Source organism: Dermochelys coriacea, chromosome 26, assembly GCF_009764565.3.
Source record: "Dermochelys coriacea isolate rDerCor1 chromosome 26, rDerCor1.pri.v4, whole genome shotgun sequence".
NCBI classification, from domain to species: domain Eukaryota; kingdom Metazoa; phylum Chordata; order Testudines; family Dermochelyidae; genus Dermochelys; species Dermochelys coriacea.
The window spans coordinates 10,462,844-10,481,756 of record NC_050093.1 but is presented as its reverse complement, the minus strand read 5'-3'; the positions used below and the strand labels follow the sequence as shown (position 1 = coordinate 10,481,756).

General features: G+C 39.8%; 1 protein-coding gene across 1 annotated transcript in view; it reads left to right on the top strand.

Moving 5' to 3' along the window:
* SLC23A2 (solute carrier family 23 member 2) overlaps positions 1 to 17,513 on the top strand; it is a 109,682-nt gene extending 92,169 nt beyond the window's left edge. The window contains 8 exon segments of the mRNA XM_043502952.1: positions 902 to 1,022; positions 1,503 to 1,659; positions 3,670 to 3,817; positions 4,663 to 4,768; positions 9,272 to 9,401; positions 9,566 to 9,703; positions 11,113 to 11,208; positions 12,020 to 17,513. Of these exon segments, the coding sequence (XP_043358887.1) occupies positions 902 to 1,022; positions 1,503 to 1,659; positions 3,670 to 3,817; positions 4,663 to 4,768; positions 9,272 to 9,401; positions 9,566 to 9,703; positions 11,113 to 11,208; positions 12,020 to 12,252 (1,129 nt within the window). The 3' untranslated portion in view covers positions 12,253 to 17,513.
* The last annotated feature ends 1,400 nt before the right edge of the window (positions 17,514 to 18,913 follow it).

Sequence of the window (18,913 nt, the reverse complement as noted above, 5' to 3'; positions counted from 1 at the left end):
TGCTAACGTGTAACTCCTTAATCTTTGACTGTTGCACTTGGATGTTGGAGGGTGAATACACCACAAAATTTGAGCCTTTAAGAGCTGATGCTAGAACTGACTTTTGGTAACTTAATGGATGAATGTTTGTAAAGTGCTTTGGAGATGACAGGCTTTATGCAAGTACTAAGTATTAAGATCTCACCACGTACTTGCCTCCAGCCTGTCTGTGATCTCCCCTTCTGCGTATTTAGCAGAGAGACTTCATAGAGTCCTAGACATCTGTGCTTTCACACATAGGCTATGGATAGTGGCAGAACCCTAAAGACAGGAGTTGTAGAGAACAATATACCCGTATCTCTCCATCTCAGTAGCTTTCCCATCTCTGAAAATGTATCACTCGATGGCCTAGATCTCTTAATCTCGCTCCCTCTGTTCTGACCTATTTACCTCTAACTGTATTATGACAGGTTTCAGAGTAGCAGCCGTGTTAGTCTGTATTCGCAAAAAGAAAAGGAGTTCTTGTGGCACCCTAGAGGCTAACACATTTATTTGAGCATAAGCGTTTGTGAGCTACAGCATTCAGTGAATGCATCCGATGAAGTGAGCTGTGGCTCACGAAAGCTCATGCTCAAATAAATTTGTTAGTCTTTAAGGTGCCACAAGTACTCCTTTTCTTTTAACTGTATTATGACACTCTAAAGCATGTATACAGATGTTATAGTATTCGATTTTTCATTACAATGGCTTCATACTTAAAGTATTCATTTTCTCTCTGTAAAAATGTTTTGCCTTGGTTAAAATATGCTGCTATACCTTGGAAGTAGAATGTCTGCAAGAGATTACAATATTATATTCGTAATGGGAGGGATTTTTAACGTACTGATGCGAGCGATTTATGGCCCTTTTTTCTCTCCCTCAGGACTATTTTCCTAGTGTTGTTGTTTTCTCAATATGCAAGGAACGTCAAATTCCCCTTGCCAATTTACAAATCCAAAAAAGGATGGACAGCCTACAGGTTGCAGCTTTTTAAAATGTTTCCTGTAAGTAATTCCATTTGTCTTTTGTTTAGGAATAAAAGTGCTTTTGATTTTTTCATACCACAGGTTATGGTGAAATAAAGTCTGAATAGACTCTTCTCTTCCCCCCCCCCCCCAATTGGTGAAGACTATTTTGATTTTTCTATAACCAGCCCAGCAGATCACAAAAAATAATAATGGGGATAACACCACAACTGCTAGTGCAGTAATTCCTGAAGTACTCATTTGGAAGCATTCTCTGATTTAAGAAGGGGAAAAAGTCGACTTGAAAGCTTTTCTAGATGCAGTTTAATTAAAGGAAAATCTATCCAAGAAGTTTAGTATAGGGTTTATTATTCTGGTTTTAAGTTTGTCTGATATGTAGGTAATAGGGGTTTGCATGAACAATTCACTATTGATGGCTATTTCCCTGTTGATAATTGGAAACGTGTGTTCAGTTTAAATACTTTTTTTTCTTTCCCCCCCCCTCCCCCTCATCCCCAGATTATTCTGGCTATCCTGGTGTCATGGTTGCTTTGCTTCATCTTTACTGTGACAGACGTCTTTCCCCCCGACAGCACAAAGTATGGGTTCTATGCTCGCACGGATGCTAGACAAGGAGTGCTGTTGGTAGCACCCTGGTTTAAGGTTCCTTATCCTTGTGAGTATGTTACAAAATGTGTACAAGTGCTGGGAGTTAGAAGTATGCTCACAAATATCCTTTCAATATCCCTTGCTAACATTACTGATCATGTCATACCGTTGGGTTCTTACGTATTTAGACAGTAACAGGGATTGGATTTTAAACTGACGTATAGAAACCAAGAGTTTTAAACCTGGTTATGGCTTTCCCCTTACATACAAAAACAGCACAAGCCACAGGGTCTCATTCAGAGAGGTGCTGAGCACCCTCAATTCGCGTTTCCTGGAGTAGGAGTTGAGGACCGTCAGTACCTCACAGGATATAACCAGATAATTATTGCTGTTTAATAATTAACATCTGTTTTTACCTGTTCTCCCACAAAAGAGTATCCTTTTATCAATGGATACGGCAAAGCAGCTACTGGGATTCCTGGGAAATGATGGGTTTAATTTTCCTGAACACTCAGTTGCTGATAAGCAGTTTGTTGTGCAGCAAGCTGTTACTTTCATATATTCCACTGCTAATAGTACTGTAAGATATAGGTGATGTGGCGAGTGCGTATAGCCCTGTTAAGCTGCTGAGGTCGTTGAGAGCCATAGTGAGAACAAATGGATACACGTGTCTCGATTTTTTTAAGCCACCTAAGAGCATCACTTAAATGCACAGGTTTGGGGTTTTATGTTTTGTTTTCCCAGTTGAGCACATTTGTTCTTATCCACTTCTGATAATTATGATATAAATTTTCAAATTTGGGAGCCTGAAATTGGGCGCTACTATAGAAGTGGCCTGGCTTTCAGAAGGGCCAAACTCCCATTGTTTTCTTTGGAAGTCTGAAAATTAGACCACTTCAGTTTATTGGCCTAAATAATAAACATAAGTGTCAAACCTTAGGCATCAAATTTGAAACTGTGGGCTGGTATCTGAACTCCCTTACTCTATGTGCTAGGTGAATTGTCAGAGCACTGCACAGTGTCCAAATGGAAGTTACAACCTGGTAATTTTAACCGATTAAATGCTGCAGAGTATCTTTTTACTTTTGAAATGTGAAAGTGGGTTGGAGAAACAGGATACCTGGAGCATAAGTGAATTTTACAGTAAAACTATTAAACATTGATTCTTTTGCTGATGGATCTAAAGCTTAAAATTGGTAATGAAGGACTTAACATCACATTTTTCATTAACACAAAATTGCAGTTTCACAGCCAAATTTAATTGTGCCCCTTTGAGGTGAAAGGAGCAATACCAGAAATGCATATGGATACTATAACCCAGAAATGAGGCAACTGTGTTTTGGTTTTTCATGTGCTTTAGTTCATATTGAACATTTTTAAAGAAGTAGTTTCTGAAGTATGTTTTATAAAATGTGATGTGACGCAAATGAAGATTTTTGGGAGGGAGGGGTGAGGAGGAGGGTAGTGGTATTTTTCAAATCTAAGATGTATTAGAATTCCCTGGGTCACTCATTAATATATGCATAACTTACACTGCTTAATTGGAAGAGTGCCTCTCAGTCTTTAAAAAAGATGAAAGCATCAAGGCAGTGGTTATGAAAACAATGGCAAGACTTTTTTCTTCAAATCAGGCTTATTTTAGTATTGTGAAGGTCTGGAGAGATGGGGTGTTGGCATGTGGATCATCACAGCTGGTAGTTGGTTCTTTTTAGATTGTTAGCCCTTGAAGGCAGAGACCAAACGTGCAAACAAATCATAATTATGTGATTAGCCCACACTGATCTGACTTTCAAGCTGCAGCTCAAATCATTGAGATTTCTCATCAGTGTAATAAGCAGTTTGTTTTTAAACATGGCCAAGCCAGTTAAAATGGTCAGTCTCTCTAAAAACTGTAGTGGTTTACATTGAAGCAAGTGTTTCTGCCTCTCGTATCTAGTTGAACTAGATAGTTTTAATGAATGGTCTTCATAGTCGATAGTCATGCAATCGGCAATGGAACCAGTGGTTTTACATTTTAATAGCTTAAATTCTTGTCTTCAGTAGAACAAAAGAGATTTCAGTTTTCTTCTCTTCACAGTTCAGTGGGGGTTGCCAACGATTTCAGCGGCTGGAGTAATAGGAATGCTTAGTGCAGTTGTTGCAAGCATTATAGAATCAATTGGAGATTATTATGCCTGTGCAAGGTTGTCTTGTGCTCCTCCTCCACCTATTCATGCAATAAATAGGTAAGTCACTTGGAAAAGAATAAGCATTGTATTATCTGCTGTCATGGCTGCTTCGTACTCTGGCTGAGATAGTTTTTGTTACCAGATGTTTTAGTATCACATTTTACAGTATGATCAAGTCTAGAGCCCAATGATCTGATTTCTAAAACAGAGCTATTTTGAATTGAGCTGTTTTATGAAATACAATACTCAAAGCCCAATCCTGAACCTGTTGAACTCAGGTTTCAGAGTAGCAGCCGTGTTAGTCTGTATTCGCAAAAAGAAAAGGAGGACTTGTGGCACCTTAGAGACTAACAAATTTATTAGAGCGTAAGCTTTCGTGAGCTACAGCTAGCTCACATCCGATGAAGTGAGCTGTAGCTCACGAAAGCTTATGCTCAAATAAATTTGTTAGTTTCTAAGGTGCCACAAGTACTCAGTTTCTTTCTGTTGAACTCAATGGAAGTTAGACTTATGGCTTCAGTAGGAGCAGCACTCGTGTCTATCCTAGTATTGCCAGAACGATTAAACTATTTGGGCTTTAAATTCATTATAAGGAATCAGTGTCGGTATCTTGTTAAATGCAGCTGAAATTTAATTTTAAGAGTAGAGAGTAATTCTAAACTTTGATTTTTCGACGTCATTGTGTTTTCCTAAGTTGTTTTATGAATGTAGATATCTAGGATGGGGCAACAAGACCCACTGTCGTTAGTTAGATGTACCTAAGTGTTGAAATGTTCAGTGGATCAGAACTTGGGGACAAGGGCCCATGATAAGCACCCACTTACTGTGCAGCCATTAATACATTTTGAAGTGAGAGTATTTTAATCTAAAAGTTTAACTCTTTTTCCCTTCATGAATTACAGAGGGATTTTCATTGAGGGTCTTTCCTGTGTTTTGGATGGAGTATTTGGTACTGGTAATGGATCCACCTCTTCGAGCCCTAACATCGGGGTCTTGGGTATCACCAAGGTATATGTTGTACTCTGATCAGCCAATAATCAGTTCCCTGAGTATTGCTTAATCTTGTAGTACTCTGGCTCTCACCATTTATATTGTTTCATGACATAACCCTCTACAGGGAAGTAATGCTCTCTGGTAGCTTGTTATGCAAACCGTCTGCCACTGAATGTTTTGAACTTCCTTCATCTGTCTAAACTGGGCATTTTCCTGTCAAGAGGAACAAGAGACCATTATGAACAAGAGACCATAAAACCTTTTCTTCGTTTTGTCGGAAGTGGTTAAAAAACCTATTTCAGGAATGTAACATGAGATCAATTTGATCTTTGTGCAAACAAAGTTGATTTTACAGTTTTCAAATTGGTTGGGCTCTAAAGTAAATTTAAAATCAATGCTCTGGTATGTATCCTTGCTGTGAGGTAATTCATAACAATGACTAAACATTTTTACACACAGTGTAATACAGTGCAAACCTTAAGGCCTTGTCTACACGGGGCGGGGGGTGTGGAGCCACCTGTTGAGCAACACTGGTGGAAATCCCCCACTGTGTGCAGCACATACTGGGGGTTTGTCCTGATGCTATTGCATTGATGTAGCTACATCAGAGGTTAAAAACCCCATTGTAGGTTTAAATTAAGTACATTTGTCCTTGGCTGCTGCTTAGTTTGTAAAGCACCTAAAATGCTTTGAATGCTATATTTCTATATGTGTATTTTGAAAATGCCCTGTGCTTTAGGCTTGTTCAGCAAAGTATGTCAGCATATGCCTAACTTTAAGCAGGTAAGTGGGTCCCGTTAGTGGGCCCCCCACTACAGAAAGGATGTGGACAAATTGGAGAGATTCCAGCGGAGGACAATGAAAATGATTAGGGGGTTGGGACACATGACTTACGAGGAGAGGCTGAGTGAACTGGAGTTATTTAGTCTGCAGAAGAGAAGAGTGAGGCGGGATTTGATAGCAGCCTTCAACTACCTGAAGGGGAGAGGGTTCCAAAGAGGATGGACCTCGCATATTCTCAGCAGATGGTGGCAGATGACAGAACAAGGAGCAATGGTCTCAAGTTGCAGTCGGGGAGGTCTGCTAGGTTGGATATTAGGAAAAACTATTTCGCTGGAAGGGTGGTAAAGCACTGGAATGGGTTACCTAGGGAAATGGTGGAATCTCCATCCTTAGAGGTTTTTAAGAGCTGGCTTGACAAAGCCCTGAGTGGGAAGATGTAGTTGGTCCCGCTTTGAGCAGGGGGGTTGGGCTAGATGACCTCCTGAGGTTTCTTCCAACCCTAATCTTCTGTGATTCTATGATTAGAATTAATGGGGACTATTCACATGCTTAAGTAGGCACATGCTTTAGTAACTCCCTGAATTGGGACCTTAGAATACACACTGATTTGTTCAACCTCCATTTTTAATATTGTTAAGGATATCAAATTACTAAGAGTAGCTATTTGTTCTGAATGTCTATACTTTTGTCAAATATTTGGCATAAGTGATTGTGGTGTTTGAACTCAGCAATCAGATCCAGCTTCTTGCAAATGAAAATAGAAGATGTACACAGCATATACTGGATCTGTGATGACAGGTCACAGAGTATATATTTGATTTACAGTAATTGTGTTAAACCTTTTTATTTAAATTTAACATCTAATTTTCAAACTTTTGGCAGTACAGAGAGATGGCTTCATTTTCTTACATATACATACCGTTCTGGAGCATCTTTATCAATTTTTGTCTCCGCTCAAACAAGTGTATTTGCTTTGGCTGAGAATAGAAATTCTAACAGCGCCATCTGCTGACTGTATCTCTCTCCTCCTTTTTATTATTTTTGAAGGGAATTCCTTAGGAAAAAAATAGTGTAAAAGTTTTTATAAAAAGAGGTTTAATTATAAAAGGTTTATTGTGACCAAATAATCTCAATGCCTACTGCCTAATTTTCCTGGGAGTTACCATAAGGCAAGGGTGCAAAGAGGCATGTAAACTTTGTATGGGGTTAAAAACCTAACGAGGGGCAAGTCTACACTCGGGGTCCATGGGGGGGGCAAGTAGGGGCATGCCCCCCCGATAATTGCCCCAGCCTCAGGGTGGGGCACAGACGGTGCCCCTCCAAAAGTGGTCAATTTTTTTTATTCCTGTGCATGCCCATCTACACTACAAACACGGCTTGAGTGCAGCTATTTTACTGCAGTGCTTGGATGGAGATGCTCTAAAGCTGACGGGAGAAAATTCTCCTGTCAGCTTAGTTACTCCACCTCTGCGAGAGACAGTAGCTGTGCAGGCGAGAGGAGTTCTCCCACCAACATAGCGTTGTCTACACAGAGGATTACGGTTGGTATAACTATATCACTCAGGGATGTGAAAAATCGACACACAGTTGTACCAAAGTAAGTGTGTAGTGTAGACCTGGCCTAAGACATGTCAGGTGATTTGGCACACTGTGGACAAAAATTGAGCTTGTATCTGTGTAAAATCTGTGGGTGTAAAATATACCCCTGTGCAGAGTGCAGCACAAAGCTCATGCACATTTTAAGTGGCACTTGGATGGGGCATAGGCCTTATGCTAGACCCCTGCTCAGGTGAATTTTACCCTGTGAGAAGAGAATTGAGTGATGTATCTGACTACAGGGCAAAAGCTTCAGGCATCTTGCACTGCAAACATTCATGATGAAAAGAATATTAAATGTCAATAAGATACTAATTTGCTGTACGCGGTTTCCTCTGGTTTTGAAATAAGAACCTTTTTTGTTCAATTGGTGTCTGTGTCTGGGAACATGTACGCAGATCAAATTCAGAACTGAACTAGATGTTTTCAGTAATAGACTACTCACAGTGGGATTCAAATCCCAGTTGAGACTTCATTTGTTTAATGCCTAAAGGCTGAATATTTGCATGTCAATTTCCTTTTTGCTGGCTGGGGGTGTAGGGGTGATTGAGTTCTTCAGCAATTTTCACACTCTATCATCAAGTAAACAGTAATGGGAAAGGGATAGCAAGTCAGAGGGCAGTTAATACTGTACAAATAGGAAAATATTTTCAATCAAGATATTTTGCAGAGTTGTTTGTATTGCTAATCCACTAAATAACTAATGTTGACCAGCCTGGCTTCTCTTTGCGATTGGTCTCTTCCCACGTAGCGGGTAAGATTGCGAATGATTAAGCAATGAAGAACGTTGTGAAAATAGTCTCCTCTACCCACAAAGGCATAATGTGCTGCTTTTTAAAATTCAAATGATGCATAATTGTAGCATGAGCCACCCTTGCTTGTGTCTGACCCTGTGAGCACCCAAGCATTTTAAGGAACTGATAGTTGCTTACGCTGAGTGTCTCTTTTTGGGTGAAGCCACCCTGTTATACCTACTGGCTCAGTTAAAGACTCAAGCATTGGAAACAGCCACACATAATAGTGATTTTTCTTACTTATGTTCTGTATGAAGCTTAACATTGCTGAATTCAAAACCTCTAAAAGGTTTATGCTGGGAACAAATTTTCAAGCTTACCAGAATTGGGTCCTGTGCATACAAATATGTGTATATGTACACCAGGTCTCTCTCTCGTTCAAAACATATTATACTTGTGTATAAACATACAATACAACATAACATGTAAGAGTAATACTACACTATAGGTTGCACAATTAGTATTTCCATGTCCCTAATGTTTTTACATTTTAAAGTTCCTGCAACAGTAGCTGAGCCAAATTCTGCGGGTGACAAATTCTGTAGCCGCTTAAAAGAGAGATGACTTAAAATCAGTTACATGATCTCAGGCAGGGAAATTACACCTGACCGAAGTGAATTGGAGGTGAGGCAGAATTTCACTCCGTTGCTGTTACCTGGCGATGTGTTTTTCTGCAAGGCGGTGTTAATGTGGTGCCAATGCAAATGTATACATTTTGGTCCCATTTGTTAAAACCATCTTGGGGCAATTTGTGTTGCATGCTTTATTTTAATTTTTGTAGATGGGACCAAACTACATCAAGGAAACCATGCTGGGCAAGGTTAATGATTCTGTAGTTTCAAAACAGCTTAGTTTAAATAAGCAAAACCAAACCATATTATGTCACAGTTGAAGTACAACCGTGTTCCAGCTGTGAAACCCAAGACATTTGTAATACTGTGCAGCCAGTATTTTAAGAAGAGGGGGGGGGGGAAAAATCTAAATGGAAAATTGAAGCAGCTGGTCCTAAAATTGAGATCTCTGCAGTTTCTACTCCTCTGATGATCTCCAGTTCCTGTAGGGTGTGGGTTTGGGGGGATTGTGCTAGGTGTTTCACTGGAGAATTCAGTCACCCCTATGTATATTGTCTCAGCCAGAGTAGCTACTGTTGTGCAGGGTTACTTTGCTTTGTGGTGTCATGAAGGACTACAGGAGATTGCTGGGCTCTGTTCGGAGGGAATTTCAAGAGGGATTAGACAATAAAATATAGGTTTTTCTAGTGTAAAAAGTAAAACATTAAAGTTGGTGTAAATGTGTATTTTTCTGAAGTATTCTGCTTAATTCCTCTCCCTTTTGTGCTTCGTAGGTTGGAAGTCGTAGGGTTATTCAGTATGGTGCAGCCTTCATGCTCTTACTTGGAATGGTTGGGAAGTTCAGTGCGCTGTTTGCATCCCTGCCTGACCCAGTGCTTGGAGCCCTCTTCTGCACCCTCTTTGGTAAGTGTCTGTTTCTCTGCTTCTCTTCATATGCAAGTTGATTGTTTGACAGCCTTTGACCTCTGTGGTATGTACCTGTGGCTGTTAGCTAACCTTTGAACAAAATTATTGAACGAAAAGGAGAGAGAGTCTAAAAGTTCGCACTCGTGATTGTTTTTGTTTAGGAATGATTACAGCTGTGGGTCTGTCCAACCTCCAGTTCATAGATTTAAACTCTTCACGTAACCTCTTTGTACTTGGATTTTCCATCTTCTTCGGACTTGTCCTTCCAAGTTATCTCAAACAAAATCCACTGGTTACAGGTAGGAACTTCTGATTCATTGAAAATGTTGTACGGAGTGAAACATGGCCTAGTGACACATACTTTATTTAAATTAAAAAAAAAATCAGGGTCTTGCCTACAGTAGGAGCACTTTGCCAGTATAGGTATATTCAAGTGTAATGTCCTAGTGTGGAAGCAGCTTATCCAAGTAAAATTACACTTTCCCTGGCATAGCTTATTCCATGTGCAGATTTGCCATAATAATTAGGGCTTTTGCTGGATCACATCCCTGACCAACATAGTTATAAAAGAATGTAGGGTACACCTAGACTTAGAGCCATAAGTAAAGGAGAAGATATATTCCCGGTACAGTGAGATGGTGAGACCCAAGAAGGTTGTTCCAGATGGTGTGGCGATGATTTTCTCACCTCACCTTCTGTGGGTGACATTGGAGAGGGACGCAGGGTCTGGAGAGGACCTACTGCTGGATGGGTGGAAGAAGAGTTGAGACAAGTGTGCATTTAGAAAGCTAGAGCTAATCTATAAAAGGTTTGAAAAGCACTGGGGAAAACGTTGAGCTAGATCTTGAAACGTGGGTATTTGTGTTAACCTTTGACAAGACTGTGGTGCGTTTGTCACTTGCAGATGTATTTTCGAGAGCTATCGCCTCAAAATTCAGTGTATTTCAGACTTGTTAATGACTGATTTCTTAACTAAACCGTGGAGAAGCTGTATTGATTTCTGTCACCACTGGGACTGACGCAGATATGTAATCTTTTGAAGAAAGCCCCTGCACCAGAACCATTTATTTTGGTGAAAGCTACAAAGTCTAAACTAAATTTTAATCATGCTGCTTCAAAAGCAGATTCAGAGGCTAATCTAGCTGTTCATTTTGGCTGAGATTTGCTTTAAGGAACCAGGGAGAACTAAATTCAATGCAATGATAGAGTAATCCTTAATGAAGAACCTTGTAAACTACTTGCCATTCCAAGGAATGATGGTGAATAGTTGGGCTGTTTGGTCAAAGTCATTTTGAAATTGGAAAAAATCTCATATTTTTTTTATCTAGTAGTATTTTCATTGCATTAACAGAAGTGTCTCCCATATATTTATTAAAGAAAATGGTATTCTAAGCAATTGAAATGAATTCCTTTCAGGTTAGTTTCCTGACTGATTTAAATCCAGAACTGTAGACTCTAAAATGAGGAGGTAAGGCACATACTTCCCTCAGTTCTACATATTAGACGAGATTAGTGGCAGATGCTCCTGTAAACTGTTTGCAAGGACCTAATCCTCTGTTCTTTGCTTACTCAAGCAAGACCCCCCCCCTTGAGCTCAGTGGGATTTTTGCCTGGTTAAGGTACATGAGATCAGACGACCCCCCCCCTCCAATAGGATGTGGACATGTAAAAAGCGCAAATCCTGACATAATTGTTTTTCTTTTTCTAGGAATAGCAGGCATCGATCAAGTGTTAAATGTTCTTCTCACTACAGCCATGTTTGTCGGCGGGTGTGTGGCCTTTATTTTGGATAACACCATTCCAGGTCAGTTTTGTGGCATCGTTGTAATTGTCTTTGAAATTTAAATGGCTTCACCTGCCTTTCTGAATGAGGATTCTCACTGTTAACTGGGGAGGTGGCATGGCGTGGAGATTAGAACACAGAGCTGGGATGCTGGAGACCAAAGCTTAATTCTTGGCTTGAATTCACTGACTTGCTGTGATGCCTTAGGCAAGTCATTTAATGTCTCTATGCCAAAAGGGCGATGTAAGTTAAAAGACATACTGATGATTACGAAATGAAACCAGGGAAAAGAACAGACTGTTGAAGCCACTTCCTTAGTAGAAGATCATATAAGGCCTGATCCTACTTCCTTCAAGTCGCCATTGATCTAAGGCTGGTCTACATTACACGGGGGAACGATCCAAGTTATGCAACTTCAGCTATGTGAATAACGTAGCTGAAGTCGACGTACTTACTGCAGCGTCTTCGCTGCGGTGCGTCGACGGGAGACACTCTCCCGTCGATTCCCCTTGCTCTTCTCGTTGAGGTGGAGTACTGGAGTCTATGCTAGAGCGATCCGCGGTCCATTTATCACTTCTATATGAGACACGATAAATTGACCCCCGCAGGATCGATTGCTGCCCGTCAATCTGGCCAGTAGTGTAGACGAGCCCTTAGAGGGGTAGGAGCAACCATGTACTCGATGCTCTTCCTTTGCAGTGAAGTTCTGTTTTTCCCTCCCTGTGAATACTATATGGCTTGCTAGACTGGCTGCTTGCGGAACATGATGTTTTTGAAGTAGAATGAGTTCTTCCCCCCCCCCCCTTTTTTTTTTTTTTAAATTTAACTTCAGGAAGCCCCGAGGAGAGAGGAATCCAGAAATGGAAGAAAGGCGTGGGGAAAGGCAGCAAGTCCCTGGAGGGCATGGAAACATACGATTTGCCCTTTGGCATGAACTTTATCAAAAAGTACAGGTGCTTCAGCTTCTTGCCCATCAGTCCCACCTTCATGGGCTACACGTGGAAAGGCTTCAGGAAAAGCAGCAACTGCAGGAGTTCAGACGAAGACTCTGAGGCTACCGTATAGCCTTGGTTCCAATTATATTATCTCGTTGTAGTAACAGATGTATTTGCAGTTTCTTGCTGATTAAGAAGCATTAAAATATATGTTTTGTATATCTGCATTTAAATTCTGGAACCAGAGCTGAGACATATTTAAAAAAAAAAAAAAAAAAAAAAAAGCTTTCCTGTTGTGGATGGTGATGGCTCTGTATAGTGTGTCTGGTTGCCAAATTGGTTACCGATCTGGGTAAAATTTAAGTGCCCGAGTCCCATTTTCAGAACAGGTTTAGGTCCCTAAGTGCCTAACTTGCAATTGAAAATGGAACGTGGGCTCTCAATTACTTAGGTGCTTTTGAAAATTTTATCCTCCGATTATTTTATTTAAATCATCGCTGCTGGCGTTTTCGACACATCCATTGCGGTCAGTTAGTTGCGCCAGACAATTTAAATCCTTGTGTGAAATGAGTAAATACCATTTTATTCACTTGTAAAACACAGACACTAATATCAAGTCAGTTGTATTTTTTTTCCAATTATAGCTCATACATTCCGTATTTTTTCCACACAGCCACCTGTAAATCAGGTATTATATTGTTTCGGCTAATGGTTATATCACTAGAATATCTTCCCAATCATTGACAGTGCATTGAGAGATTTCCAGACAAGGTTTCCTTACTAAATTACGCCAGATAAAAGCACTGCTTGACACACGTGATCTACTACTGTGCAAGACTCACTTAAATATGATTGCTCTTGTCTGCCTGGCAGCTAGCTATCTAACTGGTGCCTAAGTCCAAGTTCTCTTTAAGGGAAGTGTCAACTTTATTTTTACGTGGATAGGGAACTATTTAACTTCAAGACGGTTCCATTTTCCTAGGCCAGCCGCTTTTATCATTACAATGCAGTGCATCTATCCACTTTAATCACAGACTCTTCCTGAATGAAAATGTGAATTTGTCTAAGCGCAGCCCCAGATACGTAGAAATCAACAGGGCAAAATATCAGCATTTGCTTATTCTGACTTATACCGAATTTTCTTCATCCTGCTCAGATGATCTCGGTCTGACTAGTGCCGCTTGAATAAGAGCGGCCTATGTATATGTTGCCTTTTTTCCCCCCTCTGGGGACTCTGCCAGCAGCTGTTTGTTTTTACAAGTGGATTTTTTAAATAGCAGAGACACTGCATTTGGCATCGTCATCCACTGGATGGTTTTAACGGGTATTGGGCCCAGTGACGGTGCCATTCAGATATTTTTTTCTGGACTAGCCTCAGCTCTGATGTTATGTGGATGTTAATGCTCATCATGCATTCATAATTATAAGGTTTTATTCATGTTTAATGTTCTTACTATTGCAAGTTAGTTTTAGACGTCAGTGTTTCAGTGTGGCCCCAAAAAAGCATTTTTAAGCTGTGGAGATCATCAGGGAAGTGTGGTGTAATGTACTCTTAAGGCCAGTATGCTCTACGATGCTTGCGTTTTGTATCTCTGGATAAAAACATAAAGGTAAATACTGTAATTCACTAATATATTTATCAAAGTTGACTACTGGATGGGAGCAGTAAATTTTGTTATTAAAGCATGGACGGGCTGGGGTGGGGGAGGGGAAGAAAATTGCTTAATGGATCAGTATTGAATAGTGCAGAGTCAAAATGATTCCATTGATATAGTTTTCAGCATGTCATGGCTGTTTATGCAACATATTTTTATACAACTTTTTCCATAACAAACCATGTATTTGTTCTTGCTCCAAGGAACTTTCAGTAGTTTGCCGTGGTGGTGTCAGTTGGACTTTGTTGAAAGCCAGTCAGAAGAATTATTGTATAGTAGACAAAGTGATGTCACCTGTAGTGCAAAGCTGCTCTTATATTTTCTATTTTGCTCTACAGGCCATGAGAGGGGTTATAGAAATTGCCCGTCTCCTTAGGAACAGATTTGGCCAAGAGTACTGATCAGTAACACTAAGCTTCTAAATTTTCCACCTTTTATTTTATGTGCAACCAAAGATGTCAGGGTGGGGGAGTTTCAATTAAAAAAGAAAAGCCACTTGTTTGAGGTGGTTATAATCATGTAAAATGCCAAAGCTGGTTCATTTATAAATGTGGGGTCAGGAAGTCAAAAGTTTGAATTAAAGATGATGCCACTACTTAAAAACAGACTTCTAGATACTTAAAATGTAATAGTACATTTTGTTCTGTGGACTCAGCAGCGAATGTCATGCTTGAGGCTTCTCTGATCTTTTCCCAAAAGAGTGTGTTAATGTTAGGCAGTGGAAAGAAACTAAAATCTTACAACAATTTTAGGAACAATTTGGCTACCTTACAAGATTGCTGGCAGAATGACTTGCATGTTAACCCTGAAATGCCAGGAAGCTTGTGCATTCTTGTATTAGCATGACGCATCATATGGTGGTAGACAACACGATGGGAAATCCTGACTTGAAAAATATAGATTTTTTTCCTACAAGATCTTACTTTGGATGAAGTAAAGTGCTGCACACACATGAATGGCCTGTTAAACATGTTTGAAAGAACAACCACTTTAAATAGTCTTTAGGTGCTGCATGGTAGTTTGAATCAAATAACAGTTTAACCATCATTCTGAGGACTTGTTTTTCTGAGGTACAATACCGTCCTTGACAGAAGAAAGTACATTGGATTAGGTAAAGCCAGAGCCGCCTCCATCTAAAATCTTATAGTTAGATTTTAATTCTTCCCTGGTCCTACCACACTGATTCCATTGACTGGGTGAGAGAAGTTGAGCAAAATACCTACTGGAGGATCACAATGTGTAGCTGATATGCTTCGCTTTTGTAGCCACCTTGGCAACACGAAAACTAGTATTTAATGTGGTTGAGCAGTCCATTTTGCAACGAAAACCCTGAAACATTTAACTTCTGAGAAAGGTGACTTCTTGAATCCTCTTCTTTTAAGAAAGCTAATGGTTAACGTTGAGCCTTAATTTTGCAAGGACGACCAGAGGAGAGCTGATAAAACACTGCTTATAGCAAAATGTTTTAACAAAGTCACTGGCAGCACCCAGAATGTTAGATGTCTCTTTGTGTATCTCTCTCTGCATTCTCAGATAAGAGTGGGGAAAAAGCTCAAGTGCACAGTTCTGCCTTGGGAAGAGGAATCCCCCTTCTGTGCATCTCTTTCTGAGAGGAATCTACGATTGCCAATCAAATACTAAGTGCAGATTTTTAATACCTTTGTTTATGGTAGGAGAGTCCACACCTCCCAAAAAACAAAACAACAACAAAACACTTTAAATTTGAATTGGAGTTAGAATGGTGTTGAAACGCTGTTAACTTTAGGTGATGCAAAGTTTACCACATGAGGTGCTGCAGGCAGATACGCTGCAGAGTTTTGCTCTGTAATTTTGAAAAACAGTTGGATACTTTAAAAGTTTCTTGTTTACATTTATACTTAAAGGGGTAAGTTGGTGTGGGAGATGGAAATAGAAATACGGTTGTTGTTGCAATACTATGTTTTTGCTGTGTATGTAATTGCCTCTCTAATCGAGAAATCAGACAATACTGTATAAAGAAGACCAGACCTACTAGAAGAGAATGAGGTGTTGCAACTAGATTTAAATCTAGAACGGCAAATATTCATGGCGAAATATCATTTTGTCATATCAAAGGTGTATAACTATATTCAAAGCAAAATAGCTTTGGGGCTTTTGTAGCCAATCTTTTATTGTATTGATCTTTTTGGTTAAATTAAGAACTCTTGCTAACAAGTTTTCTAAATAGAACTCTGACAAATTACTCATCTTCAAAATTACATTTCATAGCAAATTTACCTTTGACGGACGAATGTCCTATTCGGGTGTGTTGACTGACAAGCTTGATCAGTCACCTATTGGGGAAAGCATGACTTCTTCCTTTTTCTTCCAAATTCAAACTCGGAATTTGCTTTACACCTTTTAATACTGACTTTCAATATGGCAACTTGGTCTGTACATGAATATTGCAGTATTTTATTTCCATATATTAAAAATAACATTTCCACTCAGGATAATTTTCACAGGTTTCCTGGGAGGGAGTGGTATGATTGTCATGACAATGTCATGTGGTGGTAGAATTTCTTCATTGACGAATCTATAGTAGTTGTGTATACTTTATTTACCCGTGTTCGTTCCTCCTGAAAACGGAAGGGTTTCTTATTGTTCACCTCGCTACTGAAATATTGTTACTCGCAAAGTAGAATTGAAATCCTTGGTACTATTTATACAGCAAGAGGTGTCAGTCAGGTAAGAACAATCTGTCATGGCAATGCCTTCATACCAAAACAGTGTCAAAAATATTCAGCAGGTTAATGTCACTTATGGTATAAACAGCACTACCGGCACCTGTGGTTTACAGCGTCTGATGGTTTGTTAGCCATTGGATGTTTGCACACAATCCAAAGCAGCTTGTGCTAACATAAGTTAGATCTGAATAAAAATGCATGATGGACCAGCACAACCTAACTCTTTTGTTTGTTTGTTTTTTGTTTTTTTCTAAGTGGCCTTCTCAAACCAAAAATAATCACTTTTTCCTCTCCAGAAAATCTTTCAGTGGTTTGTTTCCCATTTGGTGTATGTCTCGTAGGACTTCTTGCTCAGGCTTACGTTAACCTTCCTGGACGCGGGATAACAAATGTCGCATGTCCACCTCTTTATGTAGCTATTTACGATACTGGAGGAGGCCACACGCTTGCCAGTATTTAGCTTCCGCCCGAGAGTCTTCTATACAACATAGTGCTGGGCTGCTTTAAATGTGGGGGATTCATATTTAGCAACATCGAAACCATTCCTGCCAGGTTACAATTTGATTGTGACTGTGCGCATTGTCATCGGTACTTATGAATATCAAAGATGTATTTAGACTTGCCTCCTGGCATTTATTGTGACATCTTTGCGTCTTGCTGCCAGTCCAAATTATTGTACTTTTGTCTGTTTATAACAACCTTCGGCATAACAAACTATTGACTGTTCTTAGACAGTGGGGATAAATATTTTTCCATGAGTTTTTTTTTCTTTTTTTGTGACTGACTTTGGCTGTAAACATCTTTATTTTGTTATATTCCAAGGGTTTTCTGTTTGTTTATTATTTTTTGAAACGTGTAATTCTTTTATGGAGTTTTTGTATTTTGTTTTTCTAACATTGCTTCATTAAATGTTTAAATATTTAAAAAATATGTAATATTTGGACCAGATGTTGTGAATAATAGTAGATAAAGCTATTTTATTCTGTATTTTTAAAGCCTTTCAGTATAAATAAACGCTGACATAGATGCAACTTGGCAGTTTGTTGGTCGTATTCATTTTTCAAGAAATATGGAACTCGCACAAAGAGAAGCAATGGCTTATTTATCCTTTTTATTTACAGCAATGTCTTGAATCTTCCAGTTGAGATTGGAGCTCAACTATGCTAGGTGCTCTACAAATACAGAGAGGCAGCCCGTAGGCTTACAATCCAAGTAGACAAGATAGGCAAACTGCGGGAAGGAAAATAAGCACACAGAGAGATCACAGAGCAGGTCATTAGGAGAGCTTGGAACAGTGGCCCCCTTCTAGTTCCCAGTCCAGTGCCCTGTCCACAGTGTGTTCCCTTAATCCAGTTTAAAGGACCAATGAACAGGTTAATATTAAGATCCTAAGGGAATGTTGGTTTTCCTATTTTACTCCCTACCAGCATATGAATAGACCAAACCGCTGTTTGAGGGCTTTTGTGCTATTTTTGCTACTATTTTTGAATGGCTTTTGAAAACGGCAGAGGTGATGGATTACAGCTGCCAGAAATCAGACCAGTATGCTGCCCCCTAGCATACACAAAGAGGAGTTTGTGGTTGACTGTTTCGAGAAATAACTTGTCTAATGAAAAGTAAGTTAAAATACAAATAATTGCACAATATGTACTGGTTTTGTGTGTGTGTGTGTGTGTGTATGGATACCTCTTGTCGGGGGGTTTGTGAGGCATGAATAAAAAGGAGGAAGTATCTGAATGAGAAAAGCTCGAGTCAGCTAGTTGAACTTGGACCCGTGTGAGGAAGGAACACAGTCAGTTGAGTTTCACAACTGTCAGTCTACATATGTAAAGAACTCTCTGACTTGTCAGGCATGTTCCAGGAAATCTGTTTTTAAAAAAAAATCTGTCCTCATCAATAAAAAAAAAAAACACCCCACAAAAATTATCCATCTTTATGCTATTGCATATTGATCCGCCAGTATACCTAGCATGGTGGCCATAAAGTGTTGAACCCCAAAATGGACATGTTTGTGCGGTTCAGTCTGTGCGTCGGTTTAGCTGCACTATCTGCTTTCAAGCAGAAACTAGGGAGGAGTTGTGCATCTGATCTGTTCAGGAGCAAATCAAAGGGGGAGGCTCCTCGCTGAGCCATTGGAAGGTTTTGGGAGGTGCATGCCCAAGGGTACTCTGGGCTAATTTCAGCTATTTGTGGGCTGCTGTTACTTTAACAATGTCAGGCGTGCAAAAAGATGTCTATTCTGGAAGCTTCTGCACCCTGCTTCGCGTGCTCTGTCCTGTCTCGGTGGATTAGTTGTTCACACCATGTCATTTTTCATAGCAATACAATCAAGAGTCTTGCCTCCTGCCAGGAACCAGTAGATCCAGGACCTTGGACAGCTGCTAATGGGGAATTCAGGATCAAGGGAATTTCCCCCTCTGCCCTGCACCTT